General features: G+C 34.9%; 1 protein-coding gene and 1 long non-coding RNA gene across 2 annotated transcripts; both read left to right on the top strand.

Moving 5' to 3' along the window:
- The first annotated feature begins 1,510 nt into the window (after positions 1–1,510).
- Positions 1,511–2,944, top strand: LOC145003885 (uncharacterized). Its single transcript, XM_078962791.1, has 6 exons — positions 1,511–1,649; positions 1,765–1,891; positions 2,011–2,108; positions 2,216–2,315; positions 2,413–2,595; positions 2,690–2,944. Exons 2-6 carry the CDS (start codon positions 1,835–1,837, stop codon positions 2,810–2,812), a joined length of 561 nt encoding a protein of 186 aa, XP_078818917.1. The 5' UTR covers positions 1,511–1,649; positions 1,765–1,834; the 3' UTR covers positions 2,813–2,944.
- Positions 2,945–15,856: 12,912 nt separating this feature from the next.
- Positions 15,857–17,462, top strand: LOC145006099 (uncharacterized). The gene is made up of 4 exons (XR_013662791.1): positions 15,857–16,063; positions 16,151–16,339; positions 16,710–16,948; positions 17,123–17,462. It is a non-coding gene; the product is annotated as an uncharacterized LOC145006099 (long non-coding RNA).
- The last annotated feature ends 2,717 nt before the right edge of the window (positions 17,463–20,179 follow it).

Here is a 20,179-nt window from a genome sequence, read left to right as displayed (position 1 = left end):
ATATAAAAGGTAGGAGATGTAATTCATTTCTGTTAATTCAATTCAACGAGAAGATTCTTTTTTTTTTCTCCATTTCATTTTTACTACATAATATACAACATATGAAGCAAATATATGATAGAGTGATACCACTTGAAATGGTCCAAACATAGATAGTTAATAACACACTATTCAAAGTTATATACCAAAAAACTCCCTTACACCCCCATAAATTTAATGAAATTTTTTAATTTCATCACGTTTTCGGATGGTATGACTTACATGATTACAAGTTGGTTATAGAGCTCTTTTTTTTAACAACCGAATATTAGAACTAGCAAGAAGATAGAAAAAGAACAACTACAAAGATAAAGAAGAGGGTTTTGAAGCCAATGACTCTAAAAGATTATACCCTTCTTGTTTCTATAAATATACTTTGAAAAAGGACCTCACGAAGAGGAGTATTATTTCCAAACTCCACCTCATTACAAAATTTCCAAAAGATACAGTGGACCACTCCCATAATACCTTCCAAAGCTAATTTTCAATTTTTCTGTAAGTGCAAGTCATCAAGTCAATTGTGCACTTCACATATAGAGATCTCTTGAGGGACTTAATAACTCTAGGCCAATAAAAGATATCAAAAGGAATACTTTATTGTATGACTACTCGTATATAATGTGCATGCTATTTGATTATTATAACGTAATATTTAACCCTCATCACTTGAGTTTGAGTAGACAATACATCGAGATTTTTCATTTGACATGATCTAATAATTTCAAAGTAACTACAGTATAGTTAATGAAAGTAACTTATGTTATTACTTCAATGTAACTTTTAATTGGTAATTTTAATAGTTTAGTTTAATTTTTTTATTAGTCATTTAAATCACCTAAATCACTTATTAATTTCAAAATAATTCATATGGCTGCCAAACAAATATTGGTCAACCAAGGTACTCAAGATGCAGAATCCTTCAATACATACTTTTTGGAAAATCCAACGAACAAACCAATCACCCACAAATTCGACTGTTGAGAGACAAACCTTAATTTGTTACGAGGCTCGGATTGCGTGCAAACTAACGATTTGTTGTTAGCTGGGACTTGCTCTGGACCTCCCAAAGACTTCCCAATCCAATATGATTCGATTTGAAGTCTTTTTTATTATGGGTTTGGTTGTTTTTCCTACATCTATATATCAGATATGTTTTTTTTTTTTTTTTTAATTTTATCTATGTTACAAGCCAGTCTAATCGCTTGAACAAAAACTTACGCCATAACGCGTTAAGGCACACATTGACACGTCACGTCACACCTTAATGCACACCGTGGCACGCCTTTAAAACCATGGTATCGATTCATATTCACCTAATCGCCTCTAGTTTTTTGTTTTATAATTAAATTGGCCTAAAAGGGTTAAAACGATCATGGGTATTGGGCCATCGGCCCAAATTTTGTTCAAATATATGGACCTGTTAGAAAAATCAAAATTCAACGACGTCGTATCGCTTTTCATCTGGCTTTTGTCCGACTGCAGTGATTACTCAACTCCTACTCGGAGACTTTCCTCTTTGGCTCTCTCGTCCTGCAATAGCAATTCGTCACAACCAGAGATCGGCGGTGGAAGTGGTTGAAGTTGAATATCTCCGGCGCTATCCAATCCAGGTACATGCTCGCATTTCCTGTAGTAAGTTTATGACCCAATTTAGTATTTCATACGAAACTAGGTCTCATTTTTGTTCGATCGGGAAATTATAGATGTTAAACTTCATAATTATAGGCTCCAAGATTGAATATAGGGTGACCTGCTATCCGTGTTCAATAGCTAACCAACAAATCGTATACCTCCCATGGCTCCCGCCGTTCCAAGATCCGGTGACGCTATTTTCGCCAACGTCGAGCGCGTGGTAATTTTTCTGTCTATGAAGTTACGATTCTGGTTCCGAAACTGATTTTTTTTTTTCGATCTGGAAATTACGAGAATTTTTATCTTAATTTGTGGGTTTTGGATGTTGATCGTTCGCAGAACGCCGAGCTGTTCACTCTGACATATGGAGCGATCGTGCGACAATTGCTTACAGATCTGGAGGAGGTTGAGGAGGTCAATAAGCAGCTCGATCAAATGTATCTATATTCTTCTATAAAATTCTTTTCACTTTCAACTTCATACATCTACGCAGCTTCTGTATTCTTCTTCTGCTATACTCATTGATCTTTTGTTCTATGATCAGGGGTTACAATATCGGAATAAGGCTAATTGATGAGTTTCTTGCAAAATCTAATGTCACAAGATGTGTTGATTTTAGGGAGACAGCTGAAGTCATAGCAAAGGTACACACTTAAAATCTTCTCTCGTTGCCATTGATGATGGATGATCTATCAACATTCTTACACACTCTTTGTGTTCTTGTTCTATGATTCCAAACAGGTTGGCTTCAAAATGTTCTTAGGGGTCACTGCATCTGTGACAAACTGGGATAATGAAGGAACTTGTTGCAGTCTCATTTTGGAAGATAATCCACTTGTGGACTTTGTTGAGCTTCCAGATAATTGTCAAGGTTTATATTACTGCAACATCTTAAGTGGAGTTGTCAGGGGAGCCCTAGAGATGGTATGTGACTATGTTCTAATAACCAAATTCCTGAAATACCCTTTTCACATTCAGATTAAAGCAATTGACTTAAAATATTTTCCCACATGTTTAGGTGTCAATGAAGACTGAAATCACATGGATTAGGGATATGCTTAGAGGAGATGATGCATTTGAGTTACAAGTGAAGCTTCTTAAACAAGTTCCAGAGGAGTATCCATACAAAGATGATGAATAGTGTGTTTTTCTTGAATCTTTATTTATTTATATACAATATGATTTTTGCATTCTTGTTTTCGTATGTGATAATAGAACTTGTTTGGTCTTATTAAACTAGAATGTTTTATGACATAAATCCTGTTTTCTTTTATTTTTGTCATCTTTGCAATATTCCACAATCGATGCCTCTTCATTTCCTCCAAAATTTACACAGATGGTTCCCAATTGTAATGCACGGAAGATATCAACAAACAAAAACTTTAAATGTTATCCTCATAATCACAAAAGAAGCACGTGGAAATTTCCTAATAACATCATTAAAAAGTCATCTAGTGTTAAGTTGTTACATACAAGTTACATCACCGAATAGATAAAGACATTGAAGTGATTATTCCCAAAAGTGAACAATTGATCTCGACAAATGCATACGTGTCATAAAATCAAGTCTTGGGCTAATACCCTAGTGAGAGCAAGTTGATATCAATAATTGATAAGTGAAGCTAAAGATAAATAAATAAATAAATAAGATAATTGTGTAAATATGTTATGACTATGCCTTATGCAACTAAACATGCAAACATCTCATTCATGAATAATGACCAACCAATATTCATGGAAATTGCTCAATTTCTTGTTGTTTAGATGATAATGTGTCAATTTCAAACAATTTCATTGTATTTTGTAAGATTTTATTTAAAAAATATTGATCGAAAAATGAGGATAAAAATTGAAGATATAGTTGTCAATGAGAATACAAAAATCGCCATCACCATATCAAGTTGAAAGATTTATCTTGAAGATGGCGATGAAAGAAACGTCACAAAAACTAGAAACGTGTTGCAAAAAGGATTACGTCAAAAATCTTATAAGTTAATACGTCATTTGATATGGTTGAAATATTTAAGTGAATAAATGGAGATTTTATAAAATAGTTTTATATAATAATTAGACTTTTATAAGCCTTTTAAAAACAAGAGTTCTTATAAAATTAAAAACATATTAATAAATGAGAGTTTGTGTGACTTTGATCCCAAATTTGTGCATTCCTACAGTTAAGTAATTAAGCATGCCAACACCACTTTAAAAGCAAAACTGACACCAAAACCACTCAATACCCACAAGTTATCATCTTCAAGTTTAAAGCAAACAAACACACAAACTTTACAAACCACACAGTTGAGGAGTTCAAAAACCACACAGTTAAAAAAAGTTCAAACACGCCAAACAACAGAAACAGAGTTCACACACAGTTTTTTAAGAGAACCACCACCACTGCCGCCACTCTGCCACCAGTAACCTTCATTCTTGCAGGATCTGCAACCAAGAAAACTCATATCATGTCTAACAAAGCAATGTGGTAGGAAAGTCTTTGTAAACAGTCTTATAAAATTAAGTTATTTTTTTGTAATTTGTTATGCTCATTAAAGAGTAACATTACCATGATGTGTAACAAGAAGTATTTACCTTTTTGCTCTTCATTGCCAGTGGCTATCTGTCAATGTAACAACGAAAAGGTGAGTAACTGAAAGATAGACCGTTTAGGACACTTTCTAGTTGATTCTGCTAAAAAGGCTAAATGCAAGAAATTGCATTACACTTTCATTTGTTTGTGTATTATAGCATTCAACTTGCATTTCTTTTCACTTCCAACTTTTTCTTATTATGGCATTGGGCTTTGAAAATCTATCCAATTATAGTGTTGTTTTTCTTTTATTATTATTCTTATTAAGAGATTATACTTTGAAAATTTTTAAAAACTATATCGGTGGAAATTGCTTTCTATTTGAATGACTTTTGCTACAGTTTGGAAGATTTTTCAAAGTATAATGTTTTAATATGAATAAATGAAAGTAGGGTGTTATAATAGACAAAGGGGATAAATGCCGAAATAGCAACTTCTTCCTTTTATTTGTTTATTATAGCATTCTGTTTTCATTTTAATATTTCTATTACAATTTTGTATTATCATTTACTTGTATAATACAACATTATACTTTCATCTTACTTTGTATTCGAATGAAATATGAGTAATGAGCTAGATTATTCAAAAATAATGTTGTAATAGGAAGAAACAAAAGTATGATGTTATATTAAACAAATTGGATTAAAAGCAAGAAATACCAATGTACTTCCATTTATTTGTTTTTATTATCATCCTACTTTCATTTCTTTCTTTTATATCATTGCACTTTCAATCTTTTTCTTATTAAGACATTATACTTTGAAATCTACCCAATAATAACTTTCGACCTTTAGTTCTATTTACTTCGAAAAATCAACTCAATTGGAACGATAAATGTTGGTTTTTTATTTGAGTAACATTGTTATGATTGGGTAGATTTTCCAAAGGGGAATACTGTAATAAGAAGTGAAAGCAAGATGTTAAAATAAACAAAATAAACGAAATTACGTTGCTATTTCTTCCATTTAACCCCAAGTAAAATAAATAAATAAATAAACAATACTTACTACACGGCACGAGAGTTTCAAAGAACGGAAACACGACAATTGGTGTCTTTTTATCATCTTCAGTTATATGAAACTCTTCCCACGTCGCACAAACCAAATCATATAAAATCTCGTGTCGCAACCCTGCAACATCTCTATAAACAAACAATATCTCATATTTATGCGCAACAACCGAGTCAAACTGAGCAACTTCCAACCAATTACCCGGAAACGGGGGTGCCTTCTTCGAATACCAACTTCCCCTCGCCTCATTATAAAGCCATAAAACAATTATCCCACATGTCCATTCCACTAAGCAAAGCCGATCATGGAAGTCGATCAAGAATAAAATTTCTGCCTCGGTTGGAAGCGGGATTTCCTTGACATTACAATCCATATCAACCATAAGAATCGAAGAAGGTATATCAAACTCCTCTTCATCTGATATAAACCAATATAACTTTTCATTAATGCAAACATGATTTGAGGCCAATGTATGCCTAAGATTCATTAGTGGATGTGAAGGAATGCTTCCAAGTAATTCCCATTCTCCCGTTTCCGAAGAATAAACTTCACATTGTGAAAACCCCATTCCAAAATAAATCGGATCGCTAAAAAGCTTGAATATCTTATAAATATGGAAATTGTTCGAATATAAAACCCCGAAAACAGGCATGTAGACAGATATGTAGCTATTAGGGAGGAGCACGACTTCACGAGTGGCGGGGTTGCAAATGCGTAACTCTATATCATACAACATCCGGTATTGACTCACGTCATTTATGCAACAAATTAGACCATTGAAGGAAGAGATTAAAAGCGGGTGATGTACATTTTCAAAACCAGGAAGTGTGTATGATTCAGTGTAAGTCCCGTTGGATTCCATTAGATGGATTCCACGAACGATTCCATCTTCGAGAAAACCGGGATCATAGAAGGCTAAAAATTTGCTGTTTTCTTTGGACAATAATCGGTGTAAAATGACGAAATACTTTGTGGACATGACATCGTACCAGAGTTTAGAGATGGATTTGAAGATTAATATGTCTTTGACGAGAAGTCTGATCAGTATGTTCTCGAAGGCTCCCACGTCAGACTCCACAAAATCCCAAGTACCATTAAAAGGTCGCTTTAGCTTACTATAAAGCTCATCCATTGAAGAGAACCAGAAAATTATCTGCAATACATGAATGAATAAGTTTATCAGCAGTGAAAAAGGATAAAAGAAAGGTGTTGTGTAGTGCACCCTCTGAAATAAATTTGTCATTGCATATTTATGCAACCATGTTTAGTATTTTTACTAATTTATGCAATGAAATTGATTTTCTACCGATTTCTTAAACAATCTTCTATGTTGTTACCGAGTTTTTACCGACCGTTATGGGTATAATGGAACATGTCCGGGACCAGGTTATTATTATTTCTTTTTCTGCTTGAGTGTTAAGCTTATTTATTATTTTGAATAAATTATTCGCTACAAACAGATTTTTTTAGTGAATATTTTACAGCTTCCTTCTATTTTTTTGTTTTTTATAGACGAAGAAATAAATTCTATTTTCTCTCCTATTTACTACGATGACGAAGAATCAAATTATCATTATATTTATTTCTTTTTCTACTTCTTTTTTCAAGTACAGGATAACCTCAAGGGGTTGTGAGTTCTTTTCTACCAATTAGAGAACCTCCATCACCATCCCCATCCCCACAGGGTTGATGAAAGATTACCAACAAATTTAAAATTGGATGAATAATTCATGTCAAAAACCAATTTTGTTATATAAATGGGTTAAAAAATGAGTTGTATAGTTTTTATTAAAAAAACTGTTTTGTTGCCTAATTTGATAAAAAGAAATTGAAACTTGGCTACATAAATATACATTTTATTAAATATTTGGGGACTCAAAATAGAGTAACTTCAATTTCACAAGAATTGCAATATAAAATTTATTATAATAATAATAATAATAATAATAATAATAATAACTCTAATAAAAAAAATAAACAAAACATGGCCATATTGCTATTATAGACTATTATTATTATATCATACTTTAGATATATTTGAGAAAACAATGAACAACTCTAATAAAAAAAAAAACAAAACATGGCCATATTGCTATTATAGACTATTATTATTATATCATACTTTAGATATATTTGAGAAAACAATGAACAACTCTAATAAAAAAAAAACAAAACATGGCCATATTGCTATTATAAACTATTATTATTATATCATACTTTTAGTATTAGATATATTTGAGAAAACAATGTACCTCCTTGAAAAGGCAAAAATTATACTACATCTTACTTCAATTAAGGATAGCGGGTGCGAAAACCGCATGTATTTATCATCGGTGACACATGAATTTAAGATTCATACTAATGATTTGAAGAAGATATCTTTCTAAATTAACGATCGGATTTGACAATTCAATTAAGAACGCCAAGTGATTCAAGAACGACTTATGTGATCACAAATGATTGCCCCATAATCATCATTAGTTTCCTTCCAAATCAAGAATTTCCGAATTTGAAACGTAAATTATCTTGCAAACCTATAAATCAAGCATACATATATTCTACTTCAACAACCTAACTAAGTCAAGAACTACATAAGTGATCACAATTGGCTAATCATCATCATTTCCTAAAATATATTCAATTTCAATCGAGTAAACAATACCAAATAAATATACTCTATTAAATAATGAAACATAGTATTAGAAAGACCAAAACCACTTACCAGATGAAGAATCTTGTAATTCTCCATCCACTTCATAAGAGGAGCGAAGATCATGGTCCACATTTCCTTCTTTGGCCGTGTTTAAAAATGCAACACAAGTATATGTAATAACTTCACACCGCTTCATAATGTACGTGTCCACATAGAAGTTATGTAATGACTTGACATGTGTTGATATAGAAGTTATGTAACATACTTGGCAAAGTCGTAGATTTGTGTACGTGGTATCTTTTCATTGAGCCAAATGTCCACATTTTCTGTATGGGTATTGTCAACAAGTATATACTCTCATTAGTCAAACTTTGGGGAAGAAAAAACCAAACAAAAGGTTTTTTCCCCTAATTCTTTATGGAAACTATAACGCCGACATGATGTTAGAAGGCAAATTAGCTCCTACTGAATCATGCAAGTAGATTAATTGGCCAAATATTGCACGTATGCAACATGAGATTCCATATTTTCTATATAAATTAAATGAAGACTTTATTTTGTTGTTTTCACATACTTATCCTAATGTGAGGATGTTGTAACATCTGGATTCTCATGTATTAATCTTTAAAGTCCTCTTATGAATTCAATGTGAAATTGTGGATTTTGACCTTACGACGACATGGTAGTGTTTTGAGTACCACAGCGTGGCACCGCTCTCCGTAAAAAACCCTAAGTTTCTGTAACATCCAGACTTTCAGGTATATTATTGTGTGTTTAATTTTGAGATTTATGGAGTGACTCGACAAGTTGTGATTCCAACTCGTCGAGTAGAGTTGAGTTGTCCGCGTGGGATTAATGAATGGACTCGATGAGCAGAGAGCCAACTCGTTGAGTAGGTGTTGGGCAAATAAACCCTAATTTCTCGGGGTTGGGGCCTATATAAGGGAACTTATGCCCCTATTTCTGCCTCACCAGGTTCCTACCCCTTTTGTGTGAAAACCTAAATGAGTGTAGTGAGCTAAGAGAGTCTCCAAGCTAACTTTAAAGGATTTTAGTGCATCTTTGAGGAGGAAGAGGAGTTTGTTTAGCTAGAAGCAAGGAGCTGTTGGGGTTCAGGCCTTTTCGTCCAGAGCTTCAAGAGGAAGGTAAAAAGCTTGAATCTTTCCCCTTTATTTGGTTGGATCTCATGGGTTGAGAAGTTAGGGTTTCCATCACATATTATTTGGGACTTCGAGGATACTAAGTTATCTAAAGGTTTAAACCTCAGATCTAGACATTGGGAGGTCCCTAGAGCCCAAAAGTCCCAACTTTGTTCATCCATATGAGGAGTATGGTGTTTAACACCTTATGAGAACATGTATTGATTGATTGGAGAAAAACCTGTTGAGGTGAAAAGTTATTCATGTTTGATTTTGTATTGTGTTGGCTTTTGTAAAACCCACTTGCATGTGGTGCATTAGCCTTTTGAACCATGAGTTAGAGAGAGTGAGAGAGAGACATGTAAACACCTCTATATAAGGTGGGTTTAGTCCACTTGTAGAGGTGTGCTTGAGAGGTGTAAAAGTGAGTGTGTAAGTGTGTGTTATTTATGTAGATGTATATCTATGTCCCTTTTTGTAACACCATACATATTCAATACAACTCTTAAACACCAAAATCACCTTGTTTATTGTGCAATCATTAATTTCGCATGCCAAACCATGTTCTTTATGTCACTAGAATTGGTATCAGAGCGGGTCTTCAATGATCAAAGAGATTTGTTGAAGAACGATTCTCGGTTTGGCAACATTTTTCACAATTGGAGCATTTTTGGTGAGTCTCTCTCTCTCTTTTTCTCTCTCTCTCTCTCTCTATGATCTCTCTTAATTTCATTGAATCATGCGTTATGTTTTTGAATTTTGATTGGGTTGTTTCGTTGGATCTAATCCGTTTCAAACCCCATTGATGATCCAACATTAAGTTTTTAAGATCAAATTATAAAAATCAAAATCAAATATTAATTGTTGATTCAGTCACTGTTCATCCATTCTTTAATTTCCGAAGCCCACTATAAGTCATTAATCCTTTTCATTTGTTCCAAATTTTGTGTCCAAATCAATACGGTAACTGTTCATTAATCAAAATCAAGCCCAAACTCTATTTTACTATTCATTCGATTAAAGATGTGAGCCCGATAACTAATCAACATTGAATCCGACTTACACTCAGTTCTTCGTTATGTTCAATATGCATAAAGGTTTTGTACCTTCGTGACTTTCTTTAAGATCGAGTTCATCAGTTGATTTTTTTCTTTTCGCTTCTTCTTTCATACTAATCGATCAATAATCTGTGATTCTAAACTTGTGAATTGATTTGATTTGATGTCTTCAATATCAAAAGTCGATTATGAACAAATAATTTTCGATTAATTTTTTTGTGCTTGATGAAATTGATCAAGATCTTCCATAATTTTGTGAAGAACATGGTTAGAACAGTTGATTAAACATATATTAATCTACAACTTGGTGTTGGAATTTTCGAATTCATGTTTATTGATGTTTGACTTCGAAAAGTCAATCATAGAAAAAGTCAAACACGATTTCTATGGATTGATTCAATGAATTGGTAGAAGAAATTGGAAGATACACATTGTACTTGGACTAGGAATGTCGAAATCAAGTTCATTTTGGTGTTTCGTGATTAAGAGAATTGAAGTATATGTGCAGAAAGAAATTCGACTCGATGGTCAAAGGAATAATTGGAAAAGTCAAAATCAGATGGAATAGGAGTTCGAATCAAAGTATATGGAATCGATGATTTTCTTTGTTATATGGGTTTGTTTGTAATCAGAAGTTTGTGATTTTAGGAATCGACATCATGATGTCGAATTCGTACAATTATGGTCACTAGAAGTTGATGATGGATGAAGAACGAAAGTAAAAGCTTAATAGTCAAAAGTAATTGATGTTCTTTGGAGTCGATTTGTGATGGACGATGATGGATGACGAACAGGAAGTGAATGCAGTGTTGCAGATGAATTCAATTTTGAATGATTGATTGATTTAGAATCGATTTCGGTTATTCGAGTTGAATGCTATGAATGTGAAGGATAAATGTTCGTTTTGGGTTACGATAGAAATCAAAATCGATGTCTTGTATTAACGAAACGAAGACCTGGTGATGATATTGATTTCGTCATTGTAAAAGGGAAGGAAGAAATATTTCTTTCGATTGTCTGATTCACGAGAACGGGGATGAAGAAACTCAAAAGTTTCGAATATGGACCCTAAATTTTTGACAATTTGCCAAGTTTGAATCAACTTCGACAATTGGTGTATGATTTAGACAATTCAATGACTTGTGAAGAAGTTTCGAAAAATGCCCCTAAACTTTCAAATTTTTGGTAACTTCGAAAATGGATTAAGTTTCGACATTTTGAGAGTTTTCACCCAACTTCGAAAATTAGGCCCATGCAGTTTATGCAAATTGACGCATTCTACCCAGCTTTGGAAAAGGGGGAGAGTTTTGCATTTTTGGCTATTTTGGACGCACCGGGTCATTGCAGAATTTTGCAATTGACAATTTCTACATATTTTTGGATTTTACGGATTAAAGCACAAAGTTTATGCCACATGTTAAGGGAGAGTTTTGACATGAAAAATTCCGAATAGAGCACCTTCTCTTTCCTTGAAGGTTTTATAATCAAATTTCGATTATAAAAAGGGGAAAAAATTTATATCGAAATTCGAACTTGAATTTTTCATATTATGCGGATTTGAAGACGGAAGTGACCTTGAATTTTTGAAGGTTACAAAATGATGCAATTGGAACTTCGGAAGTGATTTATTTTTGAAATGGGTTTGGTTTTATAGAAGATTTTCGGTGTGTATTTTTATGCTCAACTTTTGGGTGATTCTTTGGAGTTTGAGAAGCTCTTGATCATTCGTTGATGCTTGGTTTGTATGGTCATACATCATAGAGCCCAAATTGAAGAATCATTGAAGAATTGAAGATTTGAAGTTCATTTCAATAAATGTCACCCTTGAGGCTCGGATCGCGTAGTTGCTTGATTTTGGAAGAATTGAAGTGGGTCATCCATTCCTAACTTTGAGGGGGAGAATGTTGGGGTGTAAAGTTATTAATGTTTGGCTTTGTAATGTGTTGACTTTTGTAAAACCCATTTGCATGTGATGGATTAGTCTTTTGACCCATGAGTTAGAGAGATACATGTAAACACCTCTATATAAGGTGGTCTGGCAGCAGCAACAGCTGCAGTGGTAGTCGCCTCAGAAACAACAACTTATCTCTCATCAAACATCCCGATCAAAGTGGTATTTATAGACCCAAACATCTCTGGAATAGCCTCTCGAATGGCTGCAGCCACCTCGTCGTGAATCATCCTGCGAATATCATCATCGCTAACTCCACTGCTCCCTGGGGTGTGGTACGTACCTACCATGATGTCTTTAAACACAACACAAAATAATCAAAGACTCAGTCGAGCATACTCGCACTCAACTACTCATCCCTACTTGCTCCTTAGCATCCTAAGGATTCTTACTTGGGTTGCTTGCAAATCGGGTGATTCCAGTAGTACGGACCCAATACTACTTTCCACACCGCACCTGTAGTCACCCCAAGTCTGCCTCCTAGGATTCTAATTCACAAATACTCTATATCTCACAAATCATAGACTACCTTCTTAGAGAATCCCCTTTTAGCTCATCTAAGTATCTCTTCCTAGATTATTTCCCAACTCAGAACTCAGCACATACTCAAGCAAATAACAGATAACACTGATCAAAGCATCTCCTAGGCTAAGGCATCATAGATCAAGCAACTCTAGCCCTAGAATATGAAATACCTAGCTTACCCTCTAGCATGCAATTTTAGTAAAATATCCCATAAATATCACGTAACATAAAAGTAAAGGTATTTTGGGAAATCACTGTTCGGGCTCTGGCCGATTGTACACACCGCTTCAACTTGTTTTCTCTTAAAACCCGTTCTCGTTTTGGAAAAATTATTTTCTTTTGAAAATTCTTCTCAAATCCTCAGTTTGAGTCCAAACACACCAGAAGGTGTATCTGAATCCCTCAAACCAAGGCTATGATACCAACTTCTAACAACGTAAATTTTTAACCAAATTTTTAAATTTCAAAACACATTGATTTTAATAAATAAACCATAAAATGCCACAATGTCAATTTACCAAAACTCATGTTCAAAAGAAAACAGTATATAAAACTCCAAGATCCTCTAAATCATAAAAAAATCGCCAGTGTGTATACAATCAAGCCGGCGCCTTCCTGTGATCCTGAGAAGTACCTGAAACACATAACACATAACACGATAAGCACAGTGAGTTCCCCAAAATACCATACAAAGCTCGTTAGCCACTCTAGGCCATAATTCAATAAGACCCTCCGGTCAATGTATCTCAGTGGAACCCTCCGGTTATAACTCAGTAAACTCTTAGTAACAGTATTCAGCATAAATCACAATGACATAATGCAGAATATTAAAATACACAGATAAACACATAAATAGCTCAATCACATAAAGATACCACTCTTGGTAAGTATAGTGAGAAGACTCACCTCGTAAGTAAGCTAAGTGAATGAATACTCCTCGCACACGAATCACCAAATCTAGCCTCCTCCTAATCACATAAGATAATTATATCTAATTAACTCTTTAAATCACACATTTTACTAAGTTATCTCTCTCTCTCTCTCTCTCTCTCTATATATATATATATATATATATATATATATATATATATATATATATATATATATATATATATATCTAAGTGGGAAAAGGACCATTTTACCCCTCTATGGTTTCCCAAAGACAAGGTTGACCAAACCCAAAGTCAATAGAAGTCAAACTCGAGTCAACAATCCATGTTGACCCTATTCGTCGAGTGCACTTATGGGACTCGACGAGTCTGCTCGCCATCCACAGAAACACTCAAAAGTCTGGCTCAACTAGCCGAGTTGACCCGTCAACTCGCCAAGTTGTTGCACGATCAAAACCACAGGGACAACCCCATCTGACTTGTCGAGTCGGCTCTTTGACCCGGAGATCCCATTCAGACTCATATCTCATTCAGTCGATTTCAGGGCAGAGAACCTTCCCAAACTCTAGATCTACGCTCCTAAGGCTCATCTATCACGTAAAGTTACAAGCTTTACGTTCATGCATGGCATTTTGAGCTTAAAATGCCAAAACACACCTCAAAAAGGGTTTTTCACTCAAGATCACTATTATTGTTGGATAAAGCAGGGACTTTTGGACTCTAGAGACCTCACATGGTCCAGATCTGAAGTTCAACCCTCTCAACGAACATAAAACACTCAAGGTCCTCATATTTTGGTGGAAAAATCCTAGATTCACAAAATCATGAGATCTATACAAAATAATGAGAAAGGTGCAAGCTTGATACCTTTCCCAAAAGCTCTGAACTGAAACAACCTCAGATCTAGCAACACTTTCTTGTCCCTTGTCTTGGAGTTCTTCTCTCCTCTTCACAAGATGAACCAAACACTCACATAGCAAAGCACTCTCTCTCAAAGCTCAAAGGCCATTTAGGGTTTGCTCTCAGGGAAGTGTAGCCGCAAATGAGGCTATAAGTGCCTTTAATTAGACCCCAAACCCGGGGATTTAGGGTTTCTCATCCCAGCGCCTACTCAGCGAGTCGGCTCCTCGGATTCATCAAGTAGATCATTAAACCCATGTGGCACATCGCGACTCTACTCGACGAGTTGGAGCACCGACTCGTCGAGTAGCTCACAAGATAAATATATAAATAAATAAAATAATATACCTGGAATTCCGGATGTTACAATATTACTCCCATTGTTCCGGGAATTAAAGATGTTTTGAAATATGTTAGTGCTTTCAAGTCTAATCTTTGAACTTTTTTGGTATTGAGAGACTGTTTAGGAAGAAAAATAATCTAATCCAACACTTTTCCTTGAACAAAAGTATAATGACGGCCATTGTAATCTCCAATTGTTTGTTAGTCTGCTATAGTAATCCATATATATTAGTTATAGGTTATTGTAGTACTTAATCCATGTGCATTAGTGAATATAGGTAATTCATTTTACAAATATTGGTTAAATCTTGATCAACTTAAGAGACAGGGTGGTTCCTAATTTCCTATAAGGGATGAGTAGTACGACCAGATACCCATCATTAGAACAAAACCACTCTAGAAAATTACAGAAACATGAATATATGTAATTGTTCTCAATTTTATGGAAATACTATCCGCCGAGTACATGGTGTTTATTTTAGATCGAATAATATTGAATTTATACACTAAAAAACTACATATCCTCGAATTAAATACGATAAAAGTTAGAAAGATTCATCATATTTGTTATTTGGGTCTATGCCATCACATGTTTTCGCCTCTGAAGTGCTACGTATATACAAAAGAGAATATAGTCATGCAAAAAGTTATTAGAATTTACGTAACTATATTTGACGTTTAAGATTATTATTTTAAAATAAATTATGCTTGTTTTCTTTTTGAAACCGAATAGAGGTGATAAGAAACCAAGAAAATGATGGAACGTGAATAACTTATTATTATTATTATTATTATTATTATTATTATTATTATGTATTATTTATTATATATATATATATATATATATATATATATATTAAAGTTTTGAAGAAAAGTAACAGAACTTGCTCTGTATTGGTCGATGATTGCCCTCCTCTTTTTAAGAATTGCAGTTTGCCCCTGTGTTGATCGATGGCTGTTAATTAAATATTAAAGTTTGCTTTTTCATATTAAAAGTGGGAGTAGTGGATTAGTGTGAAGAACACGTGTTAAGTCCCTTTTCACCTACCTGGCTTCCAATCAGATGTATACACCTTTTCCACCGTTTAAGAGTTCATCGCTTTTAAACCTTCTTTAAATCGGTTTCTATCGGGAGGTAGACCATTCCACCGTCTCTCTCACAATCGTCGCAAATTATGGGCTTATGCTTCTAGATCGACGCCTCCGATTACCTTCTAATAGACCGATGAGATCGACACATACTACTCCTTCCATGGCGGTTTAGGTAGAGGACTGTGGTAGTCGGATTTTAGTCCAGTGAAGCAGGAACCACCAATTTTGTACTGGACTCAATCTTGAAGGTAAACTTGAAACCCTAGAATTGATAATTTCTATTGAGATCCTGAAATTTGTGATATTCATCATATATGATTGAATTTTTTTTCCAGGCGGATTATAATGGCCACTTTGAAGGAGGTTATGGAGCACAACAACTCGAGGCGTCGACAACCAACCTGTGGTTATAGACGACTAGGAGATTTAGAGGCGGAGCAGGATTTCCGACGCTAACAGAGGGAAGCAACCTTGGAATAAAGGCCATAAGCACAGTACGGGTGCTATATAGCTTGATTTCACAGGTTATATATTCAATCCTATGCTTCTTACTCTATACCACGTTTCTAACATCCATATATTTGAAGAAACCCGTGAGAAGAATTTTTTTAAAACCACAAAAATGACAATAAATGATGGAAAATCTGTCGTCATGTGACCTATGGCTATATAAGATGAGTCTTGCCTCCATATGGTATAATTTCATGTCACAATCTTTTATTATTGCTATGATAATTATCAAGATTTCATTTTTGCAAATCTGATAAGTTGTGTAAACAAGATCTCATGCTTGAAAAATTTTGTTGGGTGAGTTCTAATTTCCATTAATGGTATTTTATATCATAAAAACATATGCTAGATAAATCATGGTTACGTTTCTTTTGTTTTATTCAGCTAGGTGAAGAATTATGGTTTATAATGGGTAGACAAAACTTGGTGCTTCCCCACAGGACGCTGTACATAATTAGTTCGACAGATGGAATTCATCAAAAACAACTTTTTATTGAGTAGTTTACAAAAATGGTCCCTGAGTTTCTTGGAGATTGTAAGCAAGTTACTATTTAAACACAAGGCTCTACAAGTAATCGATTATGATTCGCTTTTGTTTATGGTTAATAAAATATATCTTTCAGGTAAAAGTTAATTACTCATTATATATTTATTTGTTTTTTTCTATTATGATTCTTTTCCGGTCATTCTAAATAACTTCTTTATGGTACGTTGTTTCATCCCAAAAAAAGTTTCGGTTCTAAATTCATCATTTTTTCCTACTCAAAACGTCTTAATATCTAAATTTTTCCATCTAGGTAAAGCTCCTACTCGTGGGTGTTTTGGTTGGGGGGTTGGTTATTGAAGGGAGTCGATGGTGGATGACATCGCAGATTAGCTTCAAAACAAATGGTCCAGGTGGGTCTACTGGATCTGGTAGATAAAGATGGAAGGGAGACCTGACTTTAAAGACACACACGTACTGTTGGTTAATTGATTCAAAATAATCACTGCCATGTGTCTTTAATTAGTGCATTAGTAGAGTCTTAAAAGTTGTTTTTCAGTTACAAAAGTCAAGAGTCTTAGTCTGTCTTTTTATCTTTCTTTCAGTTCATGTTTTTGTTTCCTATTTAAGCTCTGTAATTTCTCAGTTTTAAATGGCAGTGAAATATTATCCATTTTTCCTCTTCTTCTATTTACAAACAACAGTGGTATCAGAGCAGTTCCAGCATCTGATCCGCTTCTTTCTTTATCAAGCAAAAGAAAGGAGTAACTGAGTGAAACACCTAAGAGAGATAGCAATGGCAAGCAACAACAATAGTTCTGCAACTCAGCCTCTGATTCCAATCTTCAAAGGAGAAAAGTATCATTTGTGGAGTCTAAAAATGAAGACTTTGTTCAAATCCCAGGAGCTTTGGGAATTGGTGGAGAATGGATACACAGAGCCAACTCCAGCACCGGCTCAACCAGATTAACCGTTGCGGGATACTTGTAAGAAGGATGCAAAGGCTCTTCTATACATTCAATCGACGTTGGATGATGAAATATTTCCTCGTATTTCTGCAGCATCAACATCCACGGAGGCATGGGAAATTTTGAAGCAAGAATATATGGGTGATAAAAAGGTAATCACTGTGAAACTTCAATCACTTCGTCATGAATTTGAAACTTTGGTTATGAAAGAAAAGGAATTTGTGCAAGTATTTCTTTCTAGAGTATCTGGACTTGTCAGTCACATGAAAACTTATGGTGAAAATGTTAGTGAAGAAACAATAGTAAGCAAAGTCCTACGAAGCCTGACCAAGGAATTTAATCATGTTGTTGTCGCGATTGAAGAATCTAAGGACCTATCAACTTACACGTTTGATGAGTTGATGAGTTCTTTGATTGCGCACGAAGAAAGGTTAAACAGGGGCAGCGAAAAAGGTGATGAGAAAGCATTCCAAGTAAGAGGCAATTCTTTTAAAGGCAGACCAGAAAAATCTGGTGGTTCTTCCGGTGGTCGTGGGCAAGGAAGAGGCACTTTTCGAGGTCGTGGTCGTGGAAGAGGAAGAGGAAACTTTGCAGATCAACGTTACCAAAAGAGCAACCTGCAATGTCGGTATTGTAATAGATCTGGACATGTTGAAGCTGATTGTTGGACCAAGCAAAAAGATGAAAATAAAGCTAACTTTACTGAAAAGGTGGAAGAAGAAGGTAGGCTAGTTATGACTATGTCTACAACTACTAATGTTTCAGATCGTGTGTGATATATAGACAGTGGATGTTCGAATCACATGTCTGGTTCAAGATCTTCATTTCGAGATCTTGATGAAACAAAGAAAAGTGAAGTCCGACTTGGGAATGACCGAAAGATTGAAGTTAAAGGCGAAGGTACAATCACTATTGAAACCATGCAAGGTAATAAATACTAAAGTACTTCATGATGTTCAATTTGTACCAAGTTTAGCATACAACTTACTGAGTGTTGGACAGCTAATGAGAAGTGGACATCGTGTAGTATTTGATGATGACACGTGTTCCATAATTAACAAGAAATCTGGGCAGCCTATGGCAATTGTCCAAATGACTCAAAATCAAGTGTTCCCTCTCGATGTTACAAAAGATTATAAAGCCTTAACGGTTAGTTGTGATAATGAGGCCAGGCTTTGGCATCTACGATATGGGCATTTGAATGTAAATGGGCTGAGATTGCTAAGCAGAAAGGAGATGGTTTTCGGGCTGCCAAATATTGGTGAAGTTGGTTTTTGTGAAGGGTGTGTTTATGGAAAACAAAGCAGAAAGTCGTTTCCCGTTGCAAGTTCTTGGAGAGCTTCAGATTGCCTAGAACTTGTACATGCTGACTTGTGTGGTCCTATGAAAGCTGAGACATTTGGCGGAAGTCGGTATTTTTTCCTGCTTACTGATGATTTCAGTCGTATGAGTTGGGTTTATTTCCTAAAACTCAAGTCAGAAGCCTTTGAGTGTTTCAAGAATTTCAAAGCACTTGTGGAGAAACAGAGTGGCAGGAACATCAAGGCTCTCAGAACTGATCGTGGTGGCGAGTTTTTATCTAATGAGTTTAATGATTTTTGTGATAAAAATGGCATTTACAGGCAATTAACAGCACCTGAAACACCCCAACAAAACGGGGTAGCAGAGAGGAAAAATAGAACAGTAGAAGAAATGGCAAGAAGCATGCTGAAAGCGAAGGGACTGTCTGATCAGTTTTGGGGAGAGGCTGTTGCAACTGCCGTGTATATTCTAAATATCTCTCCAACTAAAGCTGTTATGAATCGCACACCATATGAAGCTTGGACAAGTAGAAAACCCACAGTAAGTCACTTAAAAATCTTTGGTTGTGTAGCATATGCTTTGGTAAATTCTCGTTCAAAACTTGATGAAAAATCTCTAAAATGTATTTTCATTGGGTATAGTCCTCAATCCAAAGCATATCGTTTATATAACCCTCTTAGTGGCAAAGTGATAATAAGCAGGAATGTTGAGTTTAACGAAGAAGCAAGGTGGATACCTAATACCCAAAAAGAAAGAGATCAGGTTATAAACTTTGAAGATGTACCATCCACAAGTTCAGGAGATAATGCAAAAATACCCCAGGGCGATCAAGGTTCTTCAAGTTCAGATTCTTCAAGTTCAGATTCAGATAATGACAATTCATCAAATAATCCACCACCGAGAGACACTTATGATGATACACCGAAGAAGTTCAAATCTGTGGCTGATGTTTACAACTCCTGTACATTTGCCTTGTATGCAACAGATCCAACCGATTATGAAGAAGCTGTTCAGCAACCTGAGTGGCAGAAAGCTATGAAAGAAGAAATACAAGCCATTGAAAGAAACTCAACATTGGAGTTGGTTGATGTTCCAAAAGA

The sequence above is a fragment of the Lactuca saligna genome, chromosome 7 (assembly GCF_052625555.1).
Source record: "Lactuca saligna cultivar CGN05327 chromosome 7, ASM5262555v1, whole genome shotgun sequence".
Taxonomy (NCBI): Eukaryota; Viridiplantae; Streptophyta; class Magnoliopsida; order Asterales; family Asteraceae; genus Lactuca; species Lactuca saligna.
This window is presented reverse-complemented; position numbering and strand designations above follow the sequence as displayed.